The sequence below is a fragment of the Embiotoca jacksoni genome, unplaced genomic scaffold, assembly GCF_022577435.1.
Source record: "Embiotoca jacksoni isolate LCO1_2020_lvr unplaced genomic scaffold, fEmbJac1.0.p SCAF_1, whole genome shotgun sequence".
NCBI classification, from domain to species: domain Eukaryota; kingdom Metazoa; phylum Chordata; class Actinopteri; family Embiotocidae; genus Embiotoca; species Embiotoca jacksoni.
Genome location: NW_027185229.1, coordinates 16,764,126 through 16,781,682, shown reverse-complemented (window position 1 = coordinate 16,781,682; position 17,557 = coordinate 16,764,126). Strand labels below are relative to the sequence as shown.

Below are 17,557 nucleotides of genomic sequence, written 5' to 3'. Positions count from 1 at the left end.
CAAACAGTCAATCAACAAAACAAACAAACAAATAAACCAAAAAAACAAGGCAACATGGTGAATGTTTATACGTACTTTTCTTAATCTGCTGCAAAGCAGAGACCACGTGACACCCTGTTTTATTTGCATTGAGTTTTGTGTTATAATGAATAAGACCCAGAAAGAGAGGCAGACAGAGAAGAGAGGGATGTCCTGAATGAGCATGTTGTTGTTTTCTGTGCTGTATGCTCCAGTATGTGGAGGCCCTGCGCAGTCACAAGCTTATTAGAGAGTAATTGGAGCACAATAACCAATGAGCAACTGACCACTGTCTGCAAGATGTGGGATTGGTGGTATCAGTCAGAGACATCACATAAAATATAATGAGCAAGAAGTTTAAAGCACTTTAGAGTAGACTTTTTTTTTTTTTTTTTTTCATTTTTCATGTAATACCATGGGGGGATGCATCTGATGGGTTCAAAATAAATTTTTCAGAACCAGTGCTTGAAATGGAAATCAAATATGCGCTTCTACTCCTCTTCTTCATTGGCATGTTTTTCAGCAAATCATTAAGTAGCCTCTACGTAACATAACATTCAGACTTTTTGATTAAAAGGTAGTATGGTATTGCTGATGTTCACAACATAAATTAATAAGGGGACAACCATTTCAATTATTAGAGTAACAATACGAGGCCCAACCCTAGTATTGGGCTGGACCGTGTATTAAACGCAACAGGGCTTTTAATTTGAGAATAAAGCTTTTAATTTGTAATTGATACAGGTAGTCCTGACATTCGACTGACCAATGGTGACATCAGCCGTTTCCTCAGTCAGAAGGCTGGTGCGAGATTGGATCAGCAGGACGGACGTTCTGCCTGTAATTGTTTTTTATGCTGTGGGAGTAGAAAGGTTGGTCACCAGAGCAAATGCCAGAATTAATTTTGTTCTAATAAAGCACAATAAGAAAGTATGATTTTCCCAGCTGTAAAATGTACAAAAAATATTTTTACAGCAAACCACAAACTTGATTATATAGCCAGTCAAAGAACTCACTCAGGCCACGTTCCTACAAGTTGTAGGCTATTATAGTGTTAAAAAAAACAATGGGGGGCGGGAACATACTAACTGTTTAACATTAAATGCAATGATTCTTCCAAAGTCAAAGTACAAGATGTTCTTCATTTAGCAAAATGGAAAATACTTGTTTCCAAGGTCGGTGTTAAATATGCTTAATATGAGATAGTTAATGTATAAAAGCTAATGTGTCACCAGCAAGAATGAATGAGAAAACTTCCGGACACTCTAGTTCCAGAATAAAAGCATGAAAATAAAAACTAACTAACATTTAACACTTAACATTAACATTTTGAATTTTAATTATATTTCCATTTACATAGCAATCGCATAGAGTGCAATGAGACAAAGCTCAAAATTGCAAAACATGATTATATCCATCAAGTGTTAATGTATTAAAGATGCTGTTTTGAGCGTACAGTAAGACACATTAAAAGGGCTCGATAAAACAAATTTTAAAAAAAGAGAGAGAAAATAATGACCACAAGAAGATTTGTTGATTTTTAAAAGGGGGATGACCTCATGGGAGCATTTTTCACTACAGTATGATTTATGAATATACAGCACAGTTAGGCTACTGACATTTAAGGGCCATGGTTTGGGCCAAAAACGTCCACTTCCACAAACCTCAGTCACAAAAAGGAATTATTACTGTGTCGGGCAGACTAAAATAACATACTCAGTTTAACAACCTCCTGCACTGCAGTCTCTTGAGGATGAAGAGGAAGGATGGCAGGTTAACAAGAGGGGTGTTGTGTGGTCGTTATCAAGGGTCAGAAGGGGAGATGGATGGCATCACCACTTAATTCGCCCACTAAGCACAGAATAACACATCCAATATGATGCGGGCGTTTTCTGCCAAGGTATTAGATTGGCAAAACTACGTTTTATTCTGAAAATACTCATCGAAAGCTTCCGTTTTTCTCCTGGCCGACAGAGCGACGCAGCCACGTCAAGCATATCGACGAGTCTAAGGACGGATATGATTTGTAGAGATACACTGATGTTACACTCATCGGGCTCCTGTTCGTGTCCCGTCTTTTTCTGCGTTTACACGAAGCAGGGCGACAAGCAAGAGGAAGTAACGAGCCGACTTCCGCTTCTTAGTAGTTCAAACAAACTGTGAGTTCACGTTTGCTGGTCACAGCCCGGACGTTTCACTTCACTTAAAACATGGTCCTCCACAAAGAGCCGGTTTCTGAGCCTCGGCTGTACGGTTTTATCAGAACAGCTTCCACGGTGCTGACCCACCTCACCTGTTGCGTCTTCACCGTATTCATTGCACTTCTGTCTCGACCCGGTGCAAGTGAGTGCTCTTTATATTCCCACATTTTCACGTCTGTATCCCTCTTGGCAAAGGAATTTGACTTCCTTTATTTCTTTTTACTTTAGGTTGGTTTTCTTGGCATCCTTTCTTGATGACACTCGCTGTAAGTAGAAACGTGTTCGCCTGCAAACGCTCGAGGGAAGTTCAATATCCTTCACTTTCAATAAGAGAGCTTACACATTCAGTCCGTTAATCATTAAACAATCAATATAAAAATGTCTGAAATGATTTACATAATTGTTAATTAAGGCTAAGTAATTTAAAAAAAAAAAAAATAGCCGACTTGTCACACCTCAAACATTCAGTTTAAAAATTGCAGAGGACATTTTTCTTCTTTATATTCTGACATTTTCACGACCAAATTGTTAATACAATAATCAAGAAGATAATGGACAGATTAACAAGTAGGCTACTGAAAACATTTGTGAGTTGTCCACAACTTCTTTTCTTTCTTTCTTCCCCATCCAGTTCTGCCTTTTCATGACAGAAGCGATACTCCTCTTCTCGCCCCATGGCTCCCCCATCAAAAGGCTTGCACACAAGACCAAAGGTCGCTTTCACTGGACTCTGCAGTGCCTCTGTGCGGTCTGCGCAGTCCTGGGACTGGCTGCCATCTCTTACAACAAGCACCTGAACGGTAAACCCCATTTCACCTCGTGGCACGGTCAGCTGGGCCTGCTCACAGTGTGTGGGGTTGGTGTGCAGTCTGTGGCAGCTGTGCCTCTAATTTACCATTCTCTAGCCAAAGGCTGGTCCCTGGCGAAACTCAAGCGCTGGCACGCGGTGTCCGGACTCGTCACCTACCTGCTCGGCAGCGCCAGCCTGCTCCTCGGCCTCTGCTCTGCGTGGTTCACCGCATCTGTGAGGGAATACACCTGGTACCTGTCAGCACTCTGCCCCGCTCTCAGTGCCCTCATCATAATGAACCAAGTCTCCAGCGCTTACATGGCTAAACAACGGTTGCAGTCCTGACAGGGGACATCGTACGGACGGTTAAAAGAGCACCATTACACTGTACTAAAACCAGATTAGCCTAAGAGATTAAATTATAAAATCCCGTGCTTTCAGATTGATTGACATGGACGTCAAAAAGGAACTGATTTCTGCAGCTACATACTTCTCTGATGTTCGTGTGATTTCAAGACGCATTGGTGGATGATGAAATAACTTCTCTTATACTGGAAAACACAGGACCTGGTGCCATTGTAGGCACTGGGGTCATGTCTTCTGGAATTTATTCAGAAAATTTGGCTGGGATCTAACGACTTTTTGACAGATAAACAAACACTTATACATGTTATGTGCTATATCAGGCTAAAAATCTGCAAAATTAATCAAATTCCCATCAACTCTGCTTTGTGTTTAGTGCTAACTGGCAAATTAGCACTAACCAGCATGCTTAACCAACATGGTGAACATTGGGTTTCAGCCAAACATTAAAAGAATAAGAATAAGCTGTTTCAACATTGTCTGCTTGGATCAAACTAAGCAGGGTGAAGACAGGTTTGAACCAACATTTAGATCACTCTGCGATTACATCCAGTAATTCTATATTTTGGTGGCGAGTCATACGTTTGTTTAGGTTTTTTTAATTCATGACCTGTGTTTTCAAAAATCCTAGCTGCAGCGCTGAATATATGTTGAAGTCATGCTGAACTTTAGTATCTCAGGTCACTTATTATCCCGCCTTTAGGATTTATTATGTTGCGCCTTTTGACGAGTGATTTAGCTACATTTGAATAAATCACATTATATGTCTCACTAAAGATATGTTCAGAAATAAAAGCCTTTATAAATGATTTACACTGCAATAGAAGTGTTTTATTGTTAAAATAACATTGATAACACAGTCATATTTTGCTCCGATTTAGGCTGCATGTATGAAATTCTTACTAGATCAGCCGTTAATGGGTCAAAGTGAACAAAAAGCTTAAAAAACGTAATTACAAAAACAATATATCTTCCATCATAAATAAATACATTTCAGACACTTGGACTGAAAACAGGGACATAACTGCCAGGGGCGTGAACACCAATAAGAAGTTATATAAAAAAACATTTTAACAAAATGCCATAATCCCAAGAAACATAATAGATGTAAAGTGTTTCCTACTGATTCAGAAGACTGAGAATAAAACATGGTTTCAGAATTATGTACCTTGTACAGTTTACAAGAAGATATGATCCTTTTACAAAATGCTAGCTCAAACCTTAAACTCTAAAAGAAACCAAATCACAAATTCTCAAGAAAATTAAGAAGTCCCTAATAGAGATGAAGCCTCCAAAACGACAGGGAAAGAGCCAATAGCAGATAAAAAACAAAAAATGAACAGAATTCCAACTGTGGGGTCAAAAGGTCCCCACGAGAAAACATTGACAAAAAAAAAAAAAAAAGTAACTTAATAGGGAATGATCTGTTGTCTCAGGTTATCCAGTGTTTTTCTGGAGGCTGATAACCACTGCATCTAGCCCAGTTAACCAGCAGAGAAAAGCGACTCTCCTAGATCTAAATACCTCGAGATGTCGTGACAACACAGAAACACGGAGCTACAGAGAACAGCAAAGACCTAAACGAACTCCCTAAAGCACCTACACTGACTGACACTACTGACAGAAGCTACTTTACACTGCACTGCATTTGGGTGAAAAGCTACCACAGGATGGCACTGTCAGTTTTGTAAGGCCACCACATCACCTGCCCACAGTAACAGGCCGTTGTACTTAAATGAGATATCTTGTTGGATGGCTGGTGGCTACATTGACTTAGGGTTTTGTCCTCTCAGGCTGCATGAATGCAATGGTTTCTGTGGTTTAGGTGATGTTTGTTCTCAGCAAGTTTTTTGAAATAAACGTCGGAAAATTACCATTATCGAAGACTTGCATGTGGGGTGCAGGTTAACTGAGCGATCATATCAACAAATGATGGGGACGCTGCACTGCAACAAAAGATAGGTTACACGGTTTTGTGAATAAACTAGCAACATTAAACCTTGGTTCGAGCTCCTTTTGGCTTTAACACTTGGTGCTTTTAGTCACAATGCTGAATCTACCCTAAACTTGTGTTTTGAGTTTGACACTGACCGTCTAAGTGTCAGTAGTTCTTCCAACGGTTTTGTAAAAAGGATGAACTCAGATAAATGCACAGACTCAAGACCCCTTTGTGTTATTTAAGGCTAAAAATGAAAGAACACAGTCCGAATCCATGTCTCAGCCCCTGTTCTATCAAAGGCTAACATGAAAGTACATTCATTTTATTTTGAAGGGAAAAAAAGTAAAATTATAAAGTTGAAAAGAAATTTGTTTCCCCAGCATTAATGCCAGGGTGTGTTTATCACCATGATAGTCACTGTAATAATAAACCATCTCCCCATGACCAGAATCTACACACTGCACAGTATCGACTTGCAATATAAACAATGATAATGACTTATTTACAAAGTATCAACATATTCAGTTATAGTACTACACATAATATCCTTTCAACAGGGGATGCTACAATGACTATCAAACTGCTAAAGACTAAAATATGCTCCGAAAGCCTAAAAGTTCTGTTGAAGGTAAACCTCGGAAGATTTTCCCTAAACACATCGGGGATTTTACTATTTATGTGGCTTCTCCAGTTTTGTTACACTGTAAAGGAAACAGCTCCACAAAATGGGTGCAGCTGCAGCGTGCAACAGAGGGTCAAATTTTTGTTTGCACTCAACCGTTTTACAGCCATATATTGTGAGAAAACCCGACTTTAAGCAGCTTGAATCGCATCGTTCCATCTGAAGACAGAGGAAGTAAAACTGCACGGTGAGGTCTTGCTTAGAAACGTAGCAGAAGAGGCTGCGCACAGCCCCCCCGAGAGATTCAGCTGGTCCCGTATGACGTAGGTCTGTTCCCGCCGCTCTGATGCTCCAGCTGAACAAGTCTGGGATATCCAGCATAAGGATTTTGCAACTTCACTTTGTACAGTCGTTAAGGTACAAGTTGATTTGCTCATTAGCAGGCGAGAGTCTGTGTGTGTAGTTCAGTGGGATCATTAGGAATGGGAGTTCAGATTTATTCCACTGATGACCGAGGCAACAATATAAAAGAAAAATTAACGTCCATCACAAACTTTGCCAACTTCATTGTATTATAGCTTTTTCAGGATTACCAAATTTTATTTTTTAAATTTATGTAATCCATTTGGGTGTTTTGTCGACAATTTGTTGCAAAGTTTCGCTTTTCTCTCTTGACCTTATTTGCATTCTGATTACACTCTTTGAATGTAACAATGCATATCATCACCAATCGGCAGTTCGGTTAGAAACTGTAACATAATTTCTTTCATTTAGTTTTGTAAGCATGTCCGTATTCCCATTCCTAGTGTGCTTTAAAATAAGGATTGTGTGTGAAACTGTCTCTGGGACTTTTTGAGACTCTACTGTCCTATCACCTCTATGACGTCGTCATCAGAACTGTCGCCACCGTTCTCTGCACTTTGAAGTCTCTCTGGTTGAGTCAGAGCTGCCCCCAACAGGCTGGAGGTGGGATTGTTGAAATGGGAGAGGAAGCTGGATGTCGTAGAGCTGGAGTTGGGTGCAGTGAAGCCCCCTGACCCCGAGAGGAGAGGGTTGGAGAACATCCTCGGCTCAGAGAGCAACGACTGACTGTAGTTGAGAGGGAAACTTGATGAGAGCAGGCCGGCCATGTTGGGGTTCATCAAGTACGGAGGCAGAGAACCTGACGGTAGGGAGGAAGAAGTTGCTACTGAGGGTGTGGATGACATAGGAATGGTGGTGGAGGCAGAGGAGAAAATTGTAGACAGAGAGGATGAGGAGGGGGTGGGAAGGTGCCCATTCCCCGTGGCAGGTGGTCTCAGTAGGTCTGTGCCTGCAGAGGGGAACATGTTCTGTAGGTCCCCCAGTGTTTGTCCTGGTGCTTGAAGGAATGATGATCCACCACTTCCAGCCATCAGAAGTGGGTGAGTCATGTGGCCAAGGTTACCCAATAGGGAGGAAGAGTTCAGACCTACGGGAGGAAAACTGAGCCCACTGGACGCCATGGACAGCCCGGGGAAATGCGCTGCAGCAGGAGCACGTTTGCCTCCTGTCTGTGTGTCGCCCTGTCTGTCAGAACTCTTGCGTTTACTGCCTCGCATCTCCAATGCTGAGCTCAGCAGGTCGTCACCGAGTTGCCTGCTGAGATCACCAGTCTGGTAGTTTTGTGAGCTGCCTCCGTCCCCTCCTGGCGCAGATGACACGTCTGACTGTGACGGCAGTTCATTCCCTAAGCCACCAGTGGAGTCACTCGTGGATGAAGTGTAGCGGCTGAGCTCTCTGAGAATCTCGGAGCTTAACGGAGAGGAGGGCCTCTGCTCGCCATTAGGGGAACGCTGCTGTTGATCCAGAGGGGACGCACAGCCATTACCGATGGGATGGAGCAAGGAAGCCTGGGCGTCTGCCGAGAAGAGAGAAATGCGCTCATATAAATGCCAGGAGACATGGACATCGTTCGTACCTCTCAATAATTGATTTTTGAAAAGCCTGGAAAGAATGACGCAAAGTCAAATGTTTATTACTAATATGTCTTAATATTATTAGAAACAAATGATATCATGCATTGCACAAACAATTAGCAACAAATACGTATGGTACTTTAACATCTAAAATATCTTGACAATTAAAGTGGTACTCCAGAATTAAAACTGCACTGCCATAAAGAAGAAGAGATTTCAAAATCTGTACAGAAGAAGCTAAAATATCCTGACTTTTAGGGTACGGTCGAATAGTCAAAACAATTACATCTTAAGTCCTTTCCTAAACACTTTTCTTTAACCTTGATGGAAACCATCATGAGGTCAAGGATATATGTGGAGGAGAATGCATAATGATTGAGGAAAAACAACCACAGTACTAGAAGAATTCAGCTGCGCTCACACTTGGGCTGTTTTTGTCTCACTTATGAAAGCTGCTCTGGAGTCACAGAGGACATTATACTGTTTTACTGTTAATACAGGTTTTACAGTATTCCTCATGATGTGTAAAACCAGTGCTGGAGGTCCCTCCAAGCGCACAAGAGCCGCACCCTCAGAGTTCTTTAGATGATTGAAAGCAAGAATAATAAATGTGAATTTGTACCTCTTGAAGCACCAGAACCCCCGACTGCAGGTCGACTGATCTTTCCAGATCGAATAGCAAAAATTCGTCCATCATTTGTCCTGATGTAGGTACCTGTGAGGCAGAAAACATGAGGTGATGTAAGCGGTTAACTGTTTGTTTGTACGCAGAAAGTCCTGTACGTGTGTCGATGCTACCTTTAGATCCTTTGATGACATGGATGCTCTCTCCTGCACTAATTCGAGCTTGAACATCTGTTGTGCTGTTCGCTCCTGGGATCACAATATCTGCAGATCCAGATAAATGGCTGGTGTTTATGTTTGATCATTACGTTTCACGAGCTATATTTCTTTTTTTTGTTTTTGTCTGTTGACAGATGAAGTGCTTCGAGTAAATGAAAATGTGACATTTAGTGATCTAAGCATTTGAAAATATTATACGATACCAGTTGTGGTGACAATCCTCTGCACATAAACTCCAGCTTTCTGCAGGAAGTTGACAGGGAGGCTGCCAGGAGAGCCGGAGCCAGCCATGCCCATCCCGACCTGGCGAGGCATCATAGGGATTGGAGTCGACTGGATGGGCCTGACACTTGCCACGGGCTTCTCATCTGGCCGTGTCATGGCGCGCCTGGAAAATTGAGGGTTGAACTCATGAGACGATCTCACACGTATATATACAGACACTCTCTCACACGCTCTCTCTCTCTCTCTCTCTCTCTCTCTCTCTCACACTCACACTCACACAAGTGGAACCTAGGTGCAGCTACAAATTTAAACAAACAAACAACTCTGAAGTTGGTTTGTTTTTGTTATTTTCCAAGAGGTGTTTTTGCCAGTAAGAGAGGCTACCAGTCATTTCCATAGTTTTAAGGGGACTAGGAATTGAGCCAGTTTTTCATGTCCATACACAGGATGAATTGTAGAATATCTTGAGTAAACAAACAATTAACTGAAAGGAATGCGAGGTAAAACACGCAGTCTGAAACTCACCAGCCGCGTTGGGTAAAGGCTGGGATGTTTGCGAGCGCGTGGTCACTGGTTGGGTAATAGGGGGCATACGATGGGCGAGAATAGGGCACAGAGGCTCGTTTCTCATCCTCATAGCTCTTCTTGGCAGCTCTCTTCTCTGCTTTGGTCAGTTTTGACTCCTTCCGGTCCACCAGCAGAGACTCGTGGTGGAAGGGGGCCTATTAGAACATATAGAAAGAGGGAGATTAAATTACAGATCACCCATGTGGTATTTCATGGAAGAGGGACCTTGATCTCTGACAAGCCACAGCAAGCTCATATGGGATTCACAACATTAATAAAACATTTGTTCTCCTTTCCTTTTCTTCTCCTGCTTACATATTCATCACCAAAACACGTAATACCTTTTAAGATTTTATTTTGTTGGATAAGCTAGTAAATGTCACTGAGTTTCTTTGGGGGTTTTCATCACATCCAAATTTTTCACACTTTGTGCACTTACACTAGTTACAGTTGCTGATATATACATATTTTAAATTCACAAGCAAAAATCTTTCAGCACCGAGTTGAAATACTTAAAATTTCATATTTGGCAGATACTGTGAAGGATGAGCACTTCTGGTCCATTCCTGTGCTTTGTTTAGCGTGGAAGCATTTGAAATGTTTGTATTTTTACACAGTGCAATTCATCCATCCATCCATCCATCAATAAGTGTCAACAACCAAAACCATTACAAAGATTTGTTCTTTATATTCTTACTCATGCATTAGCTAAATCTGACATTTGGTGGCTATATCTCATTATATAGCAGCACATAATTCCTCAACTAACTAAACCCCTCTTGAGGTTTTGCAAACATGAGTCTACATGATTTCTTAAAACAAGAGGTTTAGTTGTTAAATGTCTTGCAGTGCCTAGGCTTTTGAGAAACACTTTACATGCAACTGTACCTTGGTGATGAGGTTAGGGTAAAGCTGACAAGCTTGGTATATCACTGCCTCAAAGTCGTCCCGGGATTCCGGAGAGATTTTCTCGGCGTCGGGCTCCTCTTCTACAAAGTGCAGCAGCGACTCCACTTCCTTACGAGTAAAGTTCAGCACTGGGTTCAGGTCATCTACCACACGGTCTTTAAAAACAGAGAGATGTGATTTTATGACTGAATGAATTCCGGTAGATGTCATTCATTAGCCATATAAGATCTGGCGAAGACAGACTTCCATCACACAATCACAATAAAGGAGCTTTGTGGTCGTGGAACTTTCAAAAGTATCCGTTTGGTCACTGTAAATACAAATGGCTCATGTTCCCATGTAAAAATCACTTACCAGACATGCCCTGTTTGGAGACCTGTCTGTCATAGATCTTCTTCTCCAAGGTAAAGTCACAGACGAGTCGGTAAATGTAGCAGGGCTTCCTCTGGCCATATCGGTACACCCTACACACCGCTTGGGCATCGTGGCAGGGGTTCCAGGACGCATCGAACACAACGACGCGATTGGCCCCGATTAGATTTACACCCAAACAGCCCGCTCTACGAAAGACACAGACAATGAACGATAAACTTCCTGCCAGTGTGTGTAGGAAGTGGGAGAGATGACCAAAAAAACAGAAAGCAGAGACACATACCTGGTAGAAAGTAGGAACACCCATGTTGTTCTGTTCTCTGGGTCATTAAACTGATTGATAAGCCGTTCTCTTTCTGACGCTGATGTACTCCCATCCAGTCCTGCAGACAGACACACATAATCTCTACTGAAACACCTAAACACACTTTCACTTGCAGCAAAGTGAAGGGGAGCTTTTAATTCATGGAATTTTGATTAACTTCACATGGACTACTTTTGTCATTTCTGCAAAACAGTAAAATGACTGGAAGCATTTTTAACGATCCCAGAACGATACGTGTCAAATATATACAAAAATTGCTCCCAAATAAGGCTGTTTCCAGAGCACAGAGTACATTTGACAAGAAAAATGACCAGATGGGAGGAACTGCCACGGATACTAAATCCATAAAGACAATCATTACTTTAAGGTTTCAGTGAGGAAGACTACACATTATGTTGCTGGATTGGAGCGAAAGCACAGATTGGATGACTCACTGTAATAATTGAGGTTGCGAACCCAGTTTTGGCTCTGGCTGTCAGTGGAGGCGATGCCTTGCGGCATGGGTCTCTTTGATAAGAAGTCCTCAATGACCGTCAGCGTGGACAAGCTTTGGCTAGTGGATAAACAGCAGAAACAGATATTTAGGGCAAGGTAAAGTAAGTGTGCTTACATATATGGCTACAAGCAGCTGTTCATTTTGTTTTACTGAAGGTCATAATATTTTTTAACTGTGAAAGCAACCTGCAAGAATGCAGGAATCTTCACAAGACATAGCATGATCACAATATTAATGCTTGTAGAAAGAACTGAAAGCTTTAAGAATAAAACCTGGATTAATTAGCCAAGCTGCAGTCAGTCTCTTTTCTAAGCTGCTTAATGGCGGATTTGTCTTTAACGCCATGAACGTGGGACAGAGGACATACCTAAAGACCAAAATCTTGTCCCTTCGCCTCACACTTTCATCAATCAAATGGAAGAGCAGAACCATCTTGGCAGAGTTCTCCAGAACTCCTGTCTGGTAGTTTATCATGACGTCCTTTGCCTAAGAAAAATAAATAAACCATTTAAAATGAATCATTACCTGGACAGTGAAAATAAAAGGAATATTCAAAACTTTTTTGTTGATTCTTTTATCTGTACTGATCGTATAAAACTAAACTGGGGAGAACCCGGGTTTACATGAACATACCCATTCATATGTGATGACTTGATTGGCTCTGTCCTGGGAGGCATTGAGTGGTAGAAGCGTGCTGTTGACTTTGCTGTTGCTTGAGTCTGCTACTTTGGCTTTAAGGCCAGCACTGGGTGCAGGGCAGCGAGGGTTACCAGCTGAAGTGATGTCATCGAGATCCAGGTCCTGCTCGTTGGCCTGATTCTCCTTCTCCAAAGCTTCATAGAGGACGTCGGGGTGATTCCAGATCTGGAGAAAAAGCAACAGGGCTTAGTAACAGAGAAATGCCAAAGCAAGATTAAATAATAGGATAAAAAGGGAAAAGCAGACAGTTTAGGCCAGCCATTATAAATAAGTGGACCCAGTAACAGTAACATCAAACAAAAGCAGTCTGACCTTGCAGCATACACAGAAGGCTTTGAGTGGGTTGAGACCAAGCCAGCCACTGTTTCCTGCTTCTCGAAAGCGCTTCATGAACTCAGTATAGAGCGCCCTCTGAATGCGAGAGAGCCGCACCAAGATCACATGCTCCTCTTTGGTGGGAAGCTGGTCTCGTAGCACATCATGACCTCGTCTGTAAACCAGAGAAGCACCCAAGAAAGCATGGTGAGGTGAGCAACTTCCAGGGTAGTATGCTATTTTTTTTGTCCAATTTCTGAACCTGACAGAAAGCTTACCTCTGAACAAAACCCTCCAGCAGGCTGTGCAGCACATGACTGCGGTAGCGCATCAAGCGAACGTCTTGCGGCGTACTGTCCACGCACTGACCGTTCAGAATGGGACGCTCAAACATGTTGCTGAACTCCTGACGTGTGCCTAAAAAGTCAGGCCTAACAAAGTCCACCATGCACCAGTATTCAATGAGGTTGTTCTGCAGTGGATAACCGGTCAGAACCACCCTGCGCCGGGAGCGGATGTTCTTTAGGGCCTGTGATGTGCTGGCGTGGTAGTTCTTAATGCGATGGCCCTCGTCACAGATCACCACATCTGGGCCAGGTCGAGTTATGGACTTTTCAATACCTGAAAAAGAAAATGATAAAAAAAAATGCTATTGTCCACAACACACACACACATAATATATATATATATATATATATATATATATATATATATATATATATAAATCTCACAGAGACAGTATAATTGTACAAGGCTACTGACCTTTCATGAGCTCTTGCTGTCTATCTTCCTCATCCAGGTCAATGATGATCGGCCCAGCAGGCTTCTTTGATTTCCTCTTCTTGCCCATCACGAAGCTTTTCTTCATGGACAGCAGCCGGTACATCTCATAACCCATCAGCAACACGCCTCCATCTCTGGACCAGTCCTCCACAACCTTGGCCCTGGCCATCGTCGTTCTGCAGGTCACACAGTCAGTGTGATTAACAGCTCACATATTTGATCATAAATGCTTAAGCCTGCACTCGACACCACGTTACATACTTGTGCTCATCGTTGAGGATGTGAACTTTGAATGTGCGGCCGGTGATGAGGGTGGGGTCAGTGTCAAAGGGGAGGGCTTCTTGTGGTGGGAGCCAGAGGTTAAACTCTGATAGCCAGTTCTGAAGTGTGTTAACCTGAAGGAAATCATGTTTAGGAGGTTAATTCAATCCAAAGGATATGGCAACTTCCTGAAGGCATATATTCAAACACATTATACATTCTGATTACTCACAGGGACAATGGTCAGCACAGTGTGGGCCTCAGTATTTCTCAGCAGGATGTCAATGAAGGAAATGACCTGCAGTGTCTTGCCCAACCCCATGCTGTGAGCAAGGATGCAGCCAAAGCCACTGCTGGTCTTATACCGCTCTAGCGACTCAATGAGGTTATCGTAGAGAAAGCGGATTCCCCCGATCTTAGAAATGAATAGGAAAAATGTTTGTGAAACAACAATCTGCCCTGCTGGAATGTGACTTTCTACAACTGAGCATTTACAGAATGAGTTAGAAGTTGTACCTGGTGAGGTTTGACCACCCTGGCCAGCTGTGGGGCAAGGTAGACGTCCTTCTCCTCTACAGGGTGATTGATATTAACCAGCACTTGACCCTGGGCGTCAGGCAGGTTCATAGTGTCGTTGATGTGCGCTCCGCTGCTCTCCTCTGAGCCGGTAGCACCGTCGGCATCCTCATCGGCCGACTCGCTGCTTATCTGCAGGGCGTCTTCGTCCCCGGAGCTGAGCTCAATCACATCTGTGTCATCATGGGTGACGTGAACACTGTATTAGTAAATGCCCAAATCCAATACTGTTTGTAACCACGTATTAATAAAAGCAGTACAGTTGCATCCATCTTACCATCTCTAATACCAAGTGCAGGCAACTTAGCCTCCACATTTTCATCTTCCTCACCACTGCTGTCCAGACAGATCACATCCTGTTTGCTCAGGAGAGCAGGGACCAAGTGAGATACTTCTCCTAAAATTGAAGCTGTGTCCACTGTTGGAACGATGGGAGGAAGGAGTGGCAAATTTAGAATAGAAGTCAAAGTACAGAATCTGTCACTGAAATGTTGCTCACAATTTACTTATAGATTAGTCACCTAGTTGAGAGTCGGGGAAGGGTGGGGCTGGCGTGGGAAAGTCCTTCCTCTGCTGCTCCAGACGTTTCCGCCTCTCCATCTCTTCCTGCTGAGCAGCCTTGGTGCCTGCCTCCAGCTGGTCCTCTTTCAGCAGCTTTCTGTAAGCGAAAAAGGTCTGGTTAAACACAAACATAAACATATTCCATAATATACATGAAAATCACAGAAAGCCATTATATGTACCTGATGTTCTTTCTCATGTGTGTAGGCTTAGATGGCTTAGAGAGTTTGGAGCCTTTTGAGGACTTGGAAGATTTGGTTAATTTAGAGGCTTTTTGTTTCTTTGTTTTGTTGGAAGGTGGTTTGCTCGGGCTTGAGTTCTCCGGCGTGGTTGGAGGCTGACAACGAGAGGCGGGTCTGGAGGACGGGCGGGACGCAGGCTGAGAAGGAGGCTCAGAGGAAAGCTCTCTGGAGGTAGGTGAGGTGGAGTCCCTGCCATCCTGAGCCGGTTCTGTTCGGCTCTGGGCACTCGCAGGTCGGTCTTGGGAGAGAATGAACAGGGTTTCAGCTTAAGTCCTAAAGGGCAGTTAAAATGCACTGCAGGCTCCTGTTTTAGAGTACACTTGAATTGATTAGACTCTATCAAGATGCACAAGGCAAAAGGATATTACTCACCAATGCTGTCATCTTCATCATCTCCATCATTTTCATCCTCATCTTCCTCCATGTCCTCATTGTCTTCCTCTTCTTCATTTTCCAAATACTCCTCTTCACTGTTAAGGCTGGCCTCCAGGTCACTTTCTGAAACTGCCTCTTCAGACATGGTGTCTTGCAGGGCTCTCAAAGGATTACCTACACACCTTCATCAGAGCCCTAAAACAACAAAACACATGTACAGTGCAGTTGTTAATAGCTGAGAGAGAAAGTGAAACGGTTAGTATCCCTACATAATAACTGTTACTTAATTATGAAAATATCAGTTCATTTTTTGTCCACCTCCTAACTGATAAATCGCCTATTCCTTTAAGATTAACTGTATTTGGAGAGCTCAGTGAAAAAAAACCCAAACAAAACAACACACACACACACACACAAACTACAAGGAGGAAAAAAAAACCTTGAGTATGATAAATTCTGTCACCAAATTTTGAATGAACAGTTGTAATTTGAAGGCAACAACTGATCTGTGAACTGAACAAATTTCTTGTATCAAGTAAAACATTTTCAAAAGTCTGTCGCGCCATAAATTTGTTTCTCCTTTACTTTACATTGGATTTTACTCATGCAGTTATAAAAAGGTTGAGCCTATTTCAAATTGGATGGTTTAATCTGCAGCTCACAACATATTCTTTACAGGAAGTTCCTCATATATTTGTAACAATGAGAACCATGTAGCTTTAAAAAGTCAACAAACATAAAAGCAGTCGTTTTCAGATTCGTGTTGAAGCATTTTCCAGCTCATCCAAGGTTTTTAAACAGTTTAGTTTAGGAAGGAGAATGTTTCTTAACCCATAAAAGACATTTTTAGTTCAGTTTATCCCAAAACATTTAAATTCAAAATCACCAAATTTGCAGATTTTCACTGGACAAAAAAAAAAAAGCGTATAAAGAATTGTAATTTTTTATTTATTTATTTTTTTGCCTCTAAGATACAGTGAAGTTGAAGCATAAAGTTGCATAAAAATAAAACACACTCAAGTAAAGTGCAAGTACCTTGAATTTGTACTTAAGTACCGCACTTGAGTAAATGTTCCTACACGAGGGAGGGATTTCTCCCGATGGCGAGGACGGAGGCAGCGGGAAAGCAGCATAAAGCCGACAACCTCTGCAGCTATTCCTGCTGTTATCGTTTCATACGATGACCACCAAGCAGCTTTCGCGAGGTGTCTACCTGTTGGAGGGAGGGTTTATACCTCACTACGTGCATTGAAACACCGCCGGTTTCTCAGGCTGAGTCAGCAGACCAATATGCAGCGAGCTAATTACACAACAATAAACGTAATTTCAAACACCCGAAACGCACGTAACCTCCACGGTCCACCGGCGGCGGCAAAGCAGAAAGTCTGGCTGTAACTCGGAACTGGAAGAAAGGCGGCTTTTTGTGTGTGGGACGGAGTTAATTTGTTTGATCGTCGTGGCGAGACAGCGATCAAATATCGTGTAGGTGTAACGTTCACGGAGCTAACGCTAGCCGAAATAACAGAGGCTAACGCTCACTCGGCTAACTAAAGACGCGTCAGTTCAACTCAAACATCAGGGTGTTGTTGGAGGTTACCTTGTATACGTAGACGCTGTGCTGTTCAAGAAGTCCGGCTATTAGTGCATACGACGATCATCCAATCAATAACTGTGTAAATGAACTGATAAACGTTGCTAATTTCCAATTTTTTTTCCCCCCCAGTGTGACCAAAAATACGGTCCCCGTAGAGGTTACTCCAATGTTTGTTCCTACTTCCGAACTAGAAATTCCCTTTAGTCGTGCACTTATACAAAACAAATACGCAATTTGTTTTATGACTATTATATTACATGTCTTATATTGTTTACTTAAATATTAGTATTAAAATATTTCAGTTTGTTCGGCGAGCGTTAAAGTTTGACTTATTTTCGGCAAAATATGGTACCTTCGGAAGGTACTGTGAATCTGTTTTGGAGAAGTGTCGTAATTAAATGACCACTTGAAAGAAAAGTCTTACATTTTTAAATGCTTTGCAGCTGACTGAATAATTGATTGATCCATTAATTTGTTATTTTGTGCTGAGAGCCGCAGGAAGTTGCAGGTCGGACTGTTTTTTTGCGACCACCCGTCGTTTCTT

The 17,557-nt window shown here is 42.3% G+C and overlaps 2 protein-coding genes across 2 annotated transcripts; one reads left to right on the top strand and one right to left on the bottom strand.

Moving 5' to 3' along the window:
* The first annotated feature begins 2,010 nt into the window (after positions 1 to 2,010).
* Positions 2,011 to 4,181, top strand: cyb561d2 (cytochrome b561 family, member D2). The gene is made up of 3 exons (XM_069143640.1): positions 2,011 to 2,361; positions 2,448 to 2,485; positions 2,851 to 4,181. Exons 1-3 carry the CDS (start codon positions 2,229 to 2,231, stop codon positions 3,352 to 3,354), a joined length of 675 nt encoding a protein of 224 aa, XP_068999741.1. The 5' UTR covers positions 2,011 to 2,228; the 3' UTR covers positions 3,355 to 4,181.
* Positions 4,182 to 17,149, bottom strand: rad54l2 (RAD54 like 2). Its single transcript, XM_069143627.1, has 22 exons — positions 17,017 to 17,149; positions 15,417 to 15,614; positions 14,985 to 15,282; positions 14,763 to 14,899; positions 14,519 to 14,659; positions 14,182 to 14,414; positions 13,898 to 14,080; positions 13,666 to 13,799; positions 13,384 to 13,580; positions 12,900 to 13,242; positions 12,619 to 12,796; positions 12,241 to 12,471; positions 11,975 to 12,093; positions 11,546 to 11,664; positions 11,070 to 11,169; positions 10,769 to 10,974; positions 10,394 to 10,569; positions 9,464 to 9,660; positions 8,917 to 9,101; positions 8,669 to 8,758; positions 8,493 to 8,585; positions 4,182 to 7,812 (listed from the first exon to the last, which is right to left on the bottom strand). Exons 2-22 carry the CDS (start codon positions 15,562 to 15,564, stop codon positions 6,794 to 6,796), a joined length of 4,527 nt encoding a protein of 1,508 aa, XP_068999728.1. The 5' UTR covers positions 15,565 to 15,614; positions 17,017 to 17,149; the 3' UTR covers positions 4,182 to 6,793.
* Positions 17,150 to 17,557: the final 408 nt, after the last annotated feature.

Excerpts from the sequence above, each read along its gene's own strand:
- cyb561d2 (XM_069143640.1), top strand. The coding sequence starts at position 2,229 with ATGGTCCTCCACAAAGAGCCGGTTTCTGAGCCTCGGCTGTACGGTTTT. Across the intron at positions 2,362-2,447 it reads TCTGTCTCGACCCGGTGCAA|GTTGGTTTTCTTGGCATCCT; the intron begins GTGAGTGCTCTT and ends TTTTTACTTTAG. Across the intron at positions 2,486-2,850 it reads CTTTCTTGATGACACTCGCT|TTCTGCCTTTTCATGACAGA; the intron begins GTAAGTAGAAAC and ends TTCCCCATCCAG.
- rad54l2 (XM_069143627.1), bottom strand. The coding sequence starts at position 15,564 with ATGTCTGAAGAGGCAGTTTCAGAAAGTGACCTGGAGGCCAGCCTTAAC. Across the intron at positions 14,415-14,518 it reads TGCACTTGGTATTAGAGATG|ATGTGATTGAGCTCAGCTCC; the intron begins GTAAGATGGATG and ends ATGATGACACAG. Across the intron at positions 8,586-8,668 it reads TGTCATCAAAGGATCTAAAG|GTACCTACATCAGGACAAAT; the intron begins GTAGCATCGACA and ends TCTGCCTCACAG.